At 41.6% G+C, this 12,480-nt stretch overlaps 1 protein-coding gene across 3 annotated transcripts in view; it reads left to right on the top strand.

The window, feature by feature from the left end:
- FHOD3 (formin homology 2 domain containing 3) overlaps positions 1–12,480 on the top strand; it is a 537,856-nt gene that overhangs the window by 394,737 nt on the left and 130,639 nt on the right. For all 3 annotated transcript variants that reach the window (XM_004380906.3, XM_004380905.3, XM_012556799.2), the window contains one exon: positions 4,306–4,419. In XM_004380906.3, coding sequence (XP_004380963.1) covers positions 4,306–4,419 — 114 coding nt within the window. The remainder of the gene's footprint in view (positions 1–4,305; positions 4,420–12,480) is intronic.

Here is a 12,480-nt window from a genome sequence, read left to right as displayed (position 1 = left end):
AGTGAAATGCTTGTTTTCTGTATCCTCGCCAAAGGGTCATTGAACTTTTCAGTGTTTGCCCATCTGGTCATGAAAAATTGGGGGACCCACAGCCTGGGTGCCAGGCAAGAAGCTGCGCCTTGTTTTGAATGAAGGTTTATAGGACCTGGATCTGGAGGGCAGCTCTCTTACGCCACGAAAATGACCACTCTAGAGGAGTCAGAACTTCCATCTAATAAACAGGACGATTAAGCTAGAACTGTGGTCTTTTTTTTGCTCATATACCTCCTAAAAGACTTTTTGAAATTTTCCTCAAAGTTTAAGTAAACAGTCTTACGTTTTTTATTCATAAGTTTGAATAGTTGCAAAGGATGTCATTTGCATATAGTGTTTGTGCTTTAAATTTATTTTTGTCCAAACTTTGGGACTTCAGATGTAACAAATTAATACCTACATATACCTAATTGTCAAAGCCAGTCCTCAGTCAAATGAGACCTAATTTCTGTTAGAAAAAATCTGACTTCATGTTTCAGTTTAAACGAGTAATCTAGTATACATCCTGGAGAAAAACATATTGCTTCTGGAGAGAAACATCTTATTTCTGGGGTCTGATTCCCCTTGAATAAATAAACAAATAAGGAGAGCGGCAGACAAGCCAACCAGTGATAGCACGGTGGTGGGCAGATAGAGGTAAGGCAGGGGGTCTTCCTCTGAGTTTGTCCCTGGGTAAAAAACCACCTTCTCCTTCCTCAGTGTTTCTTACGGAATTCTCTTTATAATATTTTCCCATGTTAACTCCTTGCTTGTCACCTTGGAGGTTTTCACAGCTGAAGTAAATGCCCCACACTGATTCAGCCTAGTTGAGACTGTTCCTTTTTTCTCCTAAAAATGAAAGGAAGGCAGTTGAGGAAGGGGAGGCAGGACAAGAGAACTGGAAGACCCAGCAGTGGCCACAGGCAGAGCCACTTTAAGAAAGAGCAGTTACAGAACTTGAGGATCTGAAGATTAGGTTCCTCTTGTTTCTAAAATGGCTTTGTGCTCATCCAGGAGTACGTGAACTCCAGTTGGAACGCTTGTAAACTAGAAGTTCTCCACGGGCCTCTTCTAGGACTAAAATTCTGGGACCATTGTGACTTTCACACAATTCTTACAGAACACATCCAACATGACTCTTGTGTCCTCCGAGAACAATATCTATATGCAGGAGCTGCACAGTTGACTGGAAAAAAGTATGCTGGCAACCTTATCTTTCCCAGCAGTGTTATTAGCCCACAGTGGTGATCCTGGGCTTCCTGGTGATGGTCTCACAGCTTCTGATGGGGCTTTTCTGGGCCCCAGGCCCTCTCGACTTGGTCTCCAAGCTTCGCTTCTACTTACAGTCCACAGGGGTGGGAGCCATGAATACATACAAATGGCCTAAATGAATATACAGGTAAACTGAGAGAAACCATCGCGTGCTTGCAAATGAGAATTAACTTAGATTTCACTGAACAAAGTTTAAAAATTTTGTCATTTTTCTAACAGGAATTGAACACTGTACAAATATTATCTGCACCTTTTGAATTTTCTGGTGTCTACTTGCTGTGGTTTTCGTGGGTCTGTGTAGCCACAGATTTGATTACTCTGTGGTTGACTGTAATTGAATACATTTATAAGAGTCCAACCAGTTAGTCATTAGACAGAACCAAAAAAAAAATGAACAGTAAATTGTATGATCCAGTTAGTTCAACTGAAATTAAGAATCAAAACTGGACAGACTGTGAGCCATTTGAACTAATTGCTTAGCCACTGGGAAAACCAAAAGAGGGAGAAGCACATTATGCTTGTTTTAGTTCCGTGAGGTCATTTAGACATAATTTTAGCAAAGTAATCCTGTTAAAACATTCTGTAGGATGTCCACTTTGAGTAGGAAGGGGGATTGGTTTAGATACTGACTGGAATAACAAGCTGAGAGATGGGGCAGCAAGGTGGAACAGGGTTGAAGCCCAGGCGGAGGGGGTGGCATGTTGGAAGCCTCCGGAAGCTATGGGTGGAGCCTCCTTCCCCTCTCGCATCATAGTGCTTGCTGCCCTGTTTCTCTCTCTTTGCTCGTTGGTTTTTTCTCCTTTTTCTGCTTCTCACTTTTTTGTATGTTCCTTTCATCCTTTACTTTTCTACCTCCTCTGCGGCCTGTGCTTTGGGGACCCTCTTGAAAAATCAAACCAACATTCGCTTGGAGAGAAAAGTAATCAACCTGTTGGACGTGTGGAGTGTTGGGTTTTTAAAGAGAAAAGAAAACTGGTAGTCAGAAACCAGGTCCCACAAAGATGGTGTGTTAACAGAGAAGGACGATGGGGGTGAAATTGTATGGGCTGAGTCTTCATCTGCCTGGCATAGTGCCTGGTACTGAGCAGATGCCTGGCATATGATACCAAATAAATAAGTAGAGCAGCAGCCAAGCCAACCAGAGTTAGCAATGCAGGATAGATTCAGGGTAATATAAATATTTTATTTTCCATTATAATAATGTAATTTATTACAGAGAACTGAACTCTACTTTTTAGCAAGATGGTTTATTTTTTACATCTTTTCCTACACATAATTTTTGACCATTGAAAATATTTTTAGAATTGTGTTCAAACTCTGTGGATAATATTATATGCTGATTTTTTTCATTCAGCCTTATATTAAGAGCTTCCATGTTATCACTTCTAAAAATCAGTACTCATTCTAATGATTGTGTAATATTCCATTGAATAAATAATGCATCATATTTTCTTAGCTGTTCTTGCATTATTACTTGGTTGAATAGCTTCCAGTTTTTCACCATGACCTAAATAATGCTCCAGTGAGCACCACTGTGCATGACATTTTGAGTATTTAAATACCCATAAGGTTATTTCTTTATGTTAGATTCTCCAAACTGTACTAATTCTGCCAAAGGATATACCCGTTTTGAAGACAGATTGCTTTCCAAAGATTTACCGATTTTTAGCTCCCCACTGTATTTGGGCTGGATTCATTGTGTGCAAGAAGGTCTTTGTGCACATATACCGTGGTGATCCTTGAGCACCACATACCCAGTACAATGTCCCTAACCAGTTCAGGGGAAAACATTGCCCTGCCCAGTGTCTGAGTAGGTTGAGAGGCAAAGATGTCTGAATCTTGTTATTTTTAACTAACCTTTAATGTCCGTCCGTCCCCCATGCAGAGGCTTCAAATGATTGGTTTTCCAGGAGTGACTTGGATGGTGATAGCTAAATAGAAACTGCTAAGGGACATGTATTTTGAAGAACAGAAAAAAAAAAAAAAAAAAAAACCTCCAGAATTATACAAATCTTGAAACTCATGACTGGAAATGATAAAAGCTCATTGAAACTTCCCATTGCCGTTGAGTCAATTCCAACTCATAGTGACCCTGTAGGACAGAGTAGAACTGCCTCATAGGGTTTCCAAGGAGTGGCTGGTGGATTGAAACTGCCAACCATTTGGCTAGCAACCGAGCTCTTAACCACTGCAGATGTTACTTACATCCCGTTGCCGTAGAGTCGATTCTGACTCATAGTGACCTTATAGGACAGGGTAGAACTGCCCTCACAGGGTTTCCAAGACTGTAATCTTTATGGAAGCAGACTGCCACATCTTTCTCCCGTGGAGTGGCTGGTGAGTTCAAACAGCTGACCTTTTTGTTAGCAGGCAAATGCTTACCACTGTGCCACCAGGGCTCCTTCATTGAAACTTAGTGGCTATAGTTTTGGTTCAGGGGAAGTATTAGATGAAAACTTGAACACATGAACCACTAAAAAGCAGGCCGGTCCAGAAGGCCCTGGAGAAGTTTCTCATTGATCACAGAGCACACATGGGATTATGTTTAATGAATCAAATTGATTCTGAAATACCTAAAGCTGCATTCAGAAGAAAAAGATGATTCTTTAACCAGGTCTGTTTACAGACCTTCCATGGAATTAACGCTAATTGTAGCACCAGGAGAGGCAAGAAAAATCTTCATGATTCAAATGAAAATAATTTGGATTCTTAATTCAAGTTAGCAAATAATTTCAACACACATTTAAAAATACAGGAAGTATGAGATTTTGTTTAAACCCTTTGTCATAAATCCTCATGTCTAATAGTTTTAGACTTTGGGAAGTTTCTCTAATAAAAAAATTATCAAAACAAAGCAGTTAATAAATCTCTTTGAGGAGAATAATCCCTAACAGTGTTAGCATTTCTAGACCTGTTTTTTCTTGCAAAAATTAAGATGGTTTGCTAAATCTTATTCATTTATTAACTTGTACTCATGTCTGTTGTCTCCTTCCTCCCAACATAAATTCCTGCACTCTTTAGATACAGCAGCTTTGGCAACACCTCCTACCACTCCTCAAGGCCTTCCTCGGGAACCAGTGTACCCACCACCCCCACGTCATCTCTTTCATCCCCCCAGGAGGCCAGGCTGGAAAGGTGAGTTTTACAAAAAGCAAGCTGATGTCTCCACTGTCCTCGAGTAAGGAGAATCAATTTGACTAACATTGGTTAAAAGGAGGGTATGAATACAAGACATAATCTAAAGTATTTTCCTCTAGAGAAAACAGTCCAAAGGCAAAAAAAAAAAATTTTCTCTTTCTTTCACCCTACTTACTAAATGGACATTTTATTAGAGGTGATATTTTATTGTTGTTGTTATCTCATCCCCCTACATACTTTCCATAGAAAATATTTAAATGTGAATGTTTTGATTCACACCTTACAACCAGTTCTAGATTTTACATCAGCTCTGTAATTTGTCTTATGCACAGCAGTTTTCACCTTCGAATGATTAAGTGTATGTAAATCAGGAGGTTGTGGGCCCACTAAGGTGTTGTGCAATTAGCCTCGGACTTACCAGAACAGAAAAGAATTGTATGGGTACATAGAAGGAATGTAAGTTGGCAAGAGTATTAGACCACCAGAAATGAACTAATTATTACTCCTAGAAGCGTATCATTACTCAAGGATGCTTTACAAGGGAACAGTAAGACCTGTAATTTGAGAACAATTAAAAACAGCTACCCTTATATGGCAAGAGTGTTGAGTTAGAGAAGAGAAGATTAGGGTTAGGGTTCCAACTCACTTAGAAATTATTTAATCTCTGAGGGTTAAATGCCAGTTTTACCAACCTTTACCTGAGAGGGTTGTTTAGATGAGCAAATACTAAAGTACACATGAAAGGGCTTTGTGAAACCCGCTTGTGGATCCGGTGGAAGCGGGCAGTGGAGAGGATGGTGAACTCTCTCATGTGGCTCCAGTGGGAAGTGGTGGTGGAAGACGTTGAACTCCACCATGTGGACCTGGTGGGGAGTGGCAGTGGAGAGGATGATGGGGTATATCTTCCAGCAGCTCCTGATTCACCAGAAATCTAGACACAAGCAATTCACACAGATCATTTACCTCAAATCCCAAATTTAAAACAAGTGTGGCTGATATTTCTTATTGTGATTCTGTCCTGTGTATTCTGAATTGTGTTTTGCTGGGAGCTACTGGTGATTGGAGGTTTGGTGGGATGTAGAGTAAGCAAGACCTTACAGCCCAGGATGAAGGGGTGTCAAATGGGGTTTGCCTGGCCACACATCATAGTTTCTAAGGTGGCATGTAAACCTTGTGGTATGAAAGTCAGGTTCTGCAGCCCTGAGTGGCCCTGGGCCAGGCACCTGGGGGTCAGTTAGGTCTTAGTAATAAGGTAGCCAGCTGATTACCCTGCAGCTAGTCTTACCCTCCTGTAGCTCTGTCCTTTACCCTAGGATACCTCCTTTTGGGAGCAGCTGAGGTTACCTGTGGAACTGAACATGTCACCAAAGAGATGGCCCTTATCATATGGGGTGTGGGATTTGGAGCCAACATTAGAAGTATTAGAATCTGGCTGGTATTATGTGCACATCTCTTGCCTGATAGGCTGGCAGCTCCTCAGGGACTGGAACCATGCTCCATTCATTGTTGTGTCCTCCGCTCTACCTGGACATAGCAGAGTCTCAATAAACATTAGTTGAAGTATTGAATGAATTATCCACTCATTGGTGGGGGAATAGGTTGGAGGTCCATGAAATTGGGAAGATATACGGGCAGGAGGTCCACATGTTTACCCAGGCTAAGGGATTTTCACAACTTTCCTCCCAGGCCCTCAAGGGGAAGCCCTAGCCTCTGCTACTTCCTGAACCCTGGAAACCCAGGTCCAGATTTGAGCTGAAGCTCCAGGAGCACAGGCTCCTAAAGTCTCCTGTCTATATGTCTTTCCCTGCTTGATCTGATTGAAGCATCTCTGGGGGAATAAAATTAAATGAGAAATGGTGTGGCTGGACCCCAGATCCCCTTAAACACCCTGTGGAGGAGGTTGGACTTTATCCTTAGACCATGGGAGTTGTTTGGGTTTTGAACATGATCTAAGTTATTAACTGTGTAGGAAGAGATAGGCAGGGCAAGTCTGCAAAAATAGAGGCCACTAGGAAGCTGTTTCTGAGTCCAAGAGAGAAGATGGCCATGGGGCTTGAGAGGAGGCAATGGGTTTGAGCAGGCTTGGCTGACATTGGAAGGGTGGGAGCAGAAGAAGAGTGTGGAGTTAGTGAGGGTTCAGGCTTGTGCGACTGTGTGGATGTTGGAAACAAAGAACTGAGAGAGAATATACTGGAAGAAAAGCAAATTGAGGATAGAAATGTTCAGTCTGGGGCATGCAAGATGTGAGGAGTCTGTTTGACACCCAGGGAGATGTTCAGAAGACCCTGAGGAGGTACGGACTTTGTAGTCTTTGGCTTGAAGAAGACACAAGGGTTACATTACTCAGACCTGTGCGCTGAGACCAGGGAATAGCAATAGCAGGACCTTCTCATCTTGAAAGCTGCCCACGCTCTTTTACATGCACTTTTGCCCTAGGAAATTGGTTGTCTTCGCCACCTACTATATCCACTAGAGTAGCTTCACATTACTCCCTTTACATTTGCATGTTTTTCCGACTATCATCGTCTGAAACTTTGAATAGCCATGTAAAAGCAAATCATGAATCATTTGAAATAGCAGCTGTGTGGTTTCATTATTAATACCTGGAAGCCACCAAGGCCTGACTGCACCACTGTTTGTTATTCTCACCTTGCTAGCTTATGTTTTGTGACTGTGAAACAGATAAATCAGAGAGGCTCCCAACCTCAAATCATATTTGCACACTATCATTCAAGCATAATTATGGCAGTTCCATTTATGATAATATATATCCTTAGACAGTTTAATTTTTCTTTCTCATTTTTGACAACTGAATTGGAACTCTATGGATCTCACCCATAATCTAATTTCAAGTTTACAAATATTTTCTGCCTTGTAAGATATTATGATTGTTTTTACTGAGATACGTACTTCAGTATAATTTGTAAGATTTATTGTTGAGATGTTTTATGTACCCAGGTATTACTAAGACCAAAAAGAAAAACTCTTTGCTTCAGACAGATATTGAATATTTATGACAATTGTTGCTTTTTTGCAATGAGAACCCATATCTTCTGTCAGCACACCCCTGACTAATAAATAGCATGCCAGGACCCCATACCATAGTGGGGAGCTTAAGAGCTCAATTCCAGTGATTTGGAAATGAAAGTCACTTCTCTGAAGTCCTAGGAGATCAGTCCAACTACAACACCCCTTCAGGCATATCAGCCCATTTTGGAAATAAAAGTAGGCATCATTGTGAAGTTAGTTTTTCATTTTTTCCCAGTCATGTTAGTGTGTTGGATGCTAATAAAACTTGGAATGATAAAATGACCTGGAAAGGAAGAACCAAAGAAACAATATACAAAATTAAGTCAAGGCAAGGGTATTAAAATATATCCATCTGCACATCTCCTATTACAGCTTCATTTAGAGGTCTCTCTTTTAGAAACAGAGTGTAGCATTAATTTTCATGAAATTGGAAGTTGAGTTGCGCCAAAAGGAAACAAAACAAGAAAACCAGAACTATTTGTAAAGGCCCTCAGGGATAGAAGATGCAACTATTTAGGAAAAGCAGGCTTTAAAAATGCTTCAGTTTTAAAAATGTACTTTTTGAGTGGAAAAGTTCTAAATATTTTCTTTTTAAACAAAAACAAAATTACAGGAATATTTGAACCACTTATGTTCAAATATTCAAATAAAACAAACAAACAATCACGATATCACAAGCAAATCTGCAGCTCTGAGAAGTTGGAAATGGCGGAGCCCATTCTTTCTCCATCCCTGCAGTGACATCCCCATCTGGTGGGCCTTTTCAGAAATGGCGGCTGGAGGCTTTTTTGGTGTTGTTGACTTACCACTTACAGAGTGAATACGTGAAAATGGAAGCCAAGTGCCTGGACCAAAAATGCCTTAAGAGATCAGCTCTTCTGTGCCTTTACTAAGCAATCAGTTCTTGTGCAGGAGCTAGGCAGTAGTGGTTCCGTGGTAGCATCCTTGCCTTCTGTCTGGATGACCCTGCTCATCCAATGCTCTGCATGCACAGCCATCACCCATCTGTCAGTGGAGGCTTGAATGTTGCTATGATGCTGAACAGGTTTCAGCAGAGCTTCCAGACTAAGACAAACTAGGAAGAAAAGCCTGGTAATCTACTTCTGGAAATCAGCCAGCCAGTGAAAACCGTGTGGGTCACAATGATCTGATCCTCAACCAATCATGGGGATGACACTGGAATAAAGAGCAGAGTAATATTTGGAGAAGCTGGGACCAGCTAGGATTAAGAGTGGGAGCCGCCTCCCAGTTCGAGCTCCCCCTCATGGGATCTCACTTCCTGTGACCCCTGTGAACACCTATCTCTAGCATTTGTGGGATAACTTCACCCTCAGAATTAAGATACCTGTTTTCATGTATTTCCTATTTTCAGTTACTATAACTCCTCCAGTTCTTACCTGCTTGGCAGGCCTTTTGACTATCATCCCGTGTAACTCACAGATACCTGTGTCTTCCTGCCCTTAATCTCCTCCTCCATGTTGACTGTCGGTTCTGCATGGGCCTTGAGTACTTATGTTTTCCTGTTCTGATCTGCTTGGGCTTTGATCAGTATTTCTGGCCCTGACCTCACTAGTATCTACTTGTGCTTTGAAGTTCTGCTTGTTTGGTTTTTTAATCACTGCTTTTTTCCAGATATGTGATCCATGTGTTCTTCTGGATCCCAAATACTTGCTGGCTATGTTCCATTACTTGATTTACACAATACTTTTTTAAAAATTGTGCCATTGGGGTAGAACAGCACTGTCCAATAGAACTTTCAGTAATAACAGAAACGTTCTACATGTGCTCTGTGAATAATGGTAGCTCCTAGCCACATGTGGCTGCCGAGCACTTGAAATGGGGCTAGTGCAACTGAGAAACTGAATTTTTAATTTTATTTAATTTTTATTAATTACAGTTTAAATTTAAATAGCCACAAGTGGCTAGTGGCTACCATATTGAACAGTGCTGTTGTAGAGAGTTTATGATTTGTAACAGCAAAGTTATATTTCCTAGAGAATTCCAAAAATAGAAGTATTAAGTTTATAGCTATAAATATAAGCTTAAACACCAGTTGCTGTAAAGTCGCCTCCAACTCATGGTGACCCCAAGTGTGTCAGAGTAGAATTGTGCTCCATAGACTTTTCAAGGGTTGATTTTTTCAGAAGTAGGTCACCAGGCCTTTCTTCCAAGGTACTTCTGGGTAGACTTCCAACCTTCTGGTTAGCAGCTGGGCATGTTAACCATTTACACCATCCAGGGACTCCTAAATATAAGCTTATACAAGTTAAAAAAATTAAATTGGTTGATCAAAGTAATTAAAAAACAAACATCATTGAAAAAATCTTGAATAGCACGTAAACCAGGATAAAAGTCTCGCCTTTTTATGTGGTCGCAGTTCATGGCACCAGTCCACCCTGCCGATGGGACACAAAGGTACTGGTGCTGACTGACACCTACCGTTGCACAAAGAGACTGTGTGCTCCTTGCTACTGTGCAGCAGCATTCTTCTTGCTTGCCGGCTGCTAGTTCCCAATAGCAATGTTACTACAAACAACAAGCATCCCTGTAAGGCAAAATGTGGTCCTCAATAGTTGATTGTGTTATATCCAAAGTACACAAGAGGAGAAACTCCAGTCCCATTAATGGAGTAAGGATGCAGTAGGGTCTGGCTCCCTGAGAGCAGCTCCATGCAGAAACTGTGGCAATGGAGGACCTGGGCTCTGTGTCAGTTCTCTGTCCTGCTGCGGACTCTGGATCTGCATCAGGCACTGAAGATTTCTTCTCCCGCGTGTGTTTTGGATTTATCTCCTTCTCACCATTCCTACTTACTGTAGCTTTTGTTCAACACTGATGTTATGCCTGAACTATACATTGCAATAATGTATGTTCTATATCCTTTCTAAATACAGATCTGAGTAGGTTACTTTTCCTGCTGAGAAACCTGGGGTGACTCTTCATTACCTCTCAGTTAAGCCCGATCTGCTTAATATCGCATGTAGGAGCTCTCACATTTAGGTCCTGGGTACACTTCCAACTTTATCACCCATCCATGTTCCCCGTCCTCACTGTATTCTAGCCACACAAAAATTCTCACCATGAGCGTACCAGGCTCTCCTGAGGCCCCTTCCTTCGTTTTTGCTCTGTCCTCCTCCTTTCTTCATTCGATGATTTCCATCTCATCCTCTAGGACCTAAGAAGATGGCACCTGCCCCGTAAAGCCCCTCTGACTTCTGCAGACAGAATGAATTGTGATATCCTCTTTGGTTCCTATACTTCCATTACAGCTCTCAACCCTTTGAACGATTGTGGGTTTATCCATATGGTTCCACGTTGGGATTCACACACCTCCATGTGTGGTCTGTGGAAGTTTACCTGGGGCCCACAGAGCCAAGGGACAAAGCCCGTTCATCTTTCTGTACTAGCTATTTTATTAAAGGATTTGGGGAATATCTTTACCAAGACAAGCAATACTGTATGCTGGAGAATGCAGCCTTCACATGAGTCTTAAAGTTTTTTGTGTTTTGTGATGTACCCACGTTCCTCACTGACTGCCTTTAGGGCTTCACTATTGAGCAGTACCCGTCTCTGTGTCTCTCCCTGCGTGAGCCTCTCAGAATCTTTGCACAGGAGCCATGTCTCCCCCATATTCATGTTCCCCAACATCCGGCTCACTGCCTAAACCATAGCAGTTGCTCCCATACCTTTTTGTCAAATAACCAGGTGTCCGAATGCATAAGCAGTTTTTAACCTCTCTGAATCCTGTTTTTTTCCTTTGTAAAATGGGATTAGACTACGTTGTTTTTAATTTTGGCAATTCTCTCATCCTTGTTTAGATAAATGGCATGCATAGCAACCTTAAGAGGTCTGTATTGTAATTCCATTTGGAAGTAAGAACATCATGTGTAATACTTGGAGTTAGGTAAGTCTGTATTAAAGTTGCAAGTGTTGCTCACCAAAAAGTGTAGATGGAATACCTACATGCACAGATCCATAGACATGTACAGTTATTCAGTGCTGTAACCTGGGCCCCATCCTGCTTATACACCCTCCCCTGGTGGGGTGGCCCCCAATGACCAGGCTTCCAGTTGTGACTGTCTGCAGCGGTTTTACACTTGCATAGTGCAAAGATCACACAGTGAGAGGGGGCAGGAAGGCATGATTTCTCCTTCAGAGATGTAACCCTGGGTGTCTGATGTTTGTTCCCTTATCCCTCAAAGCCCAGTAATGAGTGGCAAATACATGTTCTTGTTTTAATGGAAAGAGAATGAGTTTCTGGTGTTGATTTTGCAAATTGTATGTATGTGTGTGTACATACGCACACATACTAATGCGCAAATCCCACATACTCATATATATTTCATTCATCAAGTATTTATTGAGGGCTCATTAAGTGTCAGACCCTAAGCTTAGCGTGGGAATCCAGCATTGCTCGAATCAAACTTGGTCCCTGACTTCACAGGGCCATAGACAGAAGAAAAGCAAACCATCAGCAAATAATCCCAGAGGTTCCATTGCAGTAAGTACTGTGAAGAAAACTGGCCTTCACACAAGAGCTGGAGAGAGAAAGGCCATCAAAGTGTGGGGCCTACAACTGTTCTGACGGGGATTGCAACAGAGGGTCCCAGACAGAGCAGAGAAAAATGTAGAATAAAATAACAAATTCACAAAAAAAGACTAGATTTAACGGCCTGACAGAAACTGGAGGAACCCCTGAGACTATGGCCCTAAGACACCTTTCTGACCTGAAACTGAAACCATTCCTGAAGACCACCTTTCAGCCAAACAATAGACAAGCCCATAAAATAGACAATAACACCCGAGAGGAACGTGCTTCTTAGAACAATCAATTATACAAGATTAAAAAGGTAGTATTTTCTCAAAAGCAAAGATGAGAAGGCAGGAAGGGGTAGAAAATCAGGTAACAAGAAAATGAGGAGCTCAGGGCAGAAATGAGGAGAGTGCTGACACGTTGTAGGGAATGAAACCAAGGCCATTAAACACTTAGTGTACAAACTATCGAATGGGGATCTAATTTGCTCTGTAAAC

This window comes from Trichechus manatus, unplaced genomic scaffold, assembly GCF_000243295.1.
Source record: "Trichechus manatus latirostris isolate Lorelei unplaced genomic scaffold, TriManLat1.0 scaffold00078, whole genome shotgun sequence".
Lineage (NCBI taxonomy): Eukaryota > Metazoa > Chordata > Mammalia > Sirenia > Trichechidae > Trichechus > Trichechus manatus.
The sequence above is the reverse complement of the archived record's forward strand: the minus strand, read 5'-3'. Positions and strand labels throughout refer to the sequence as shown.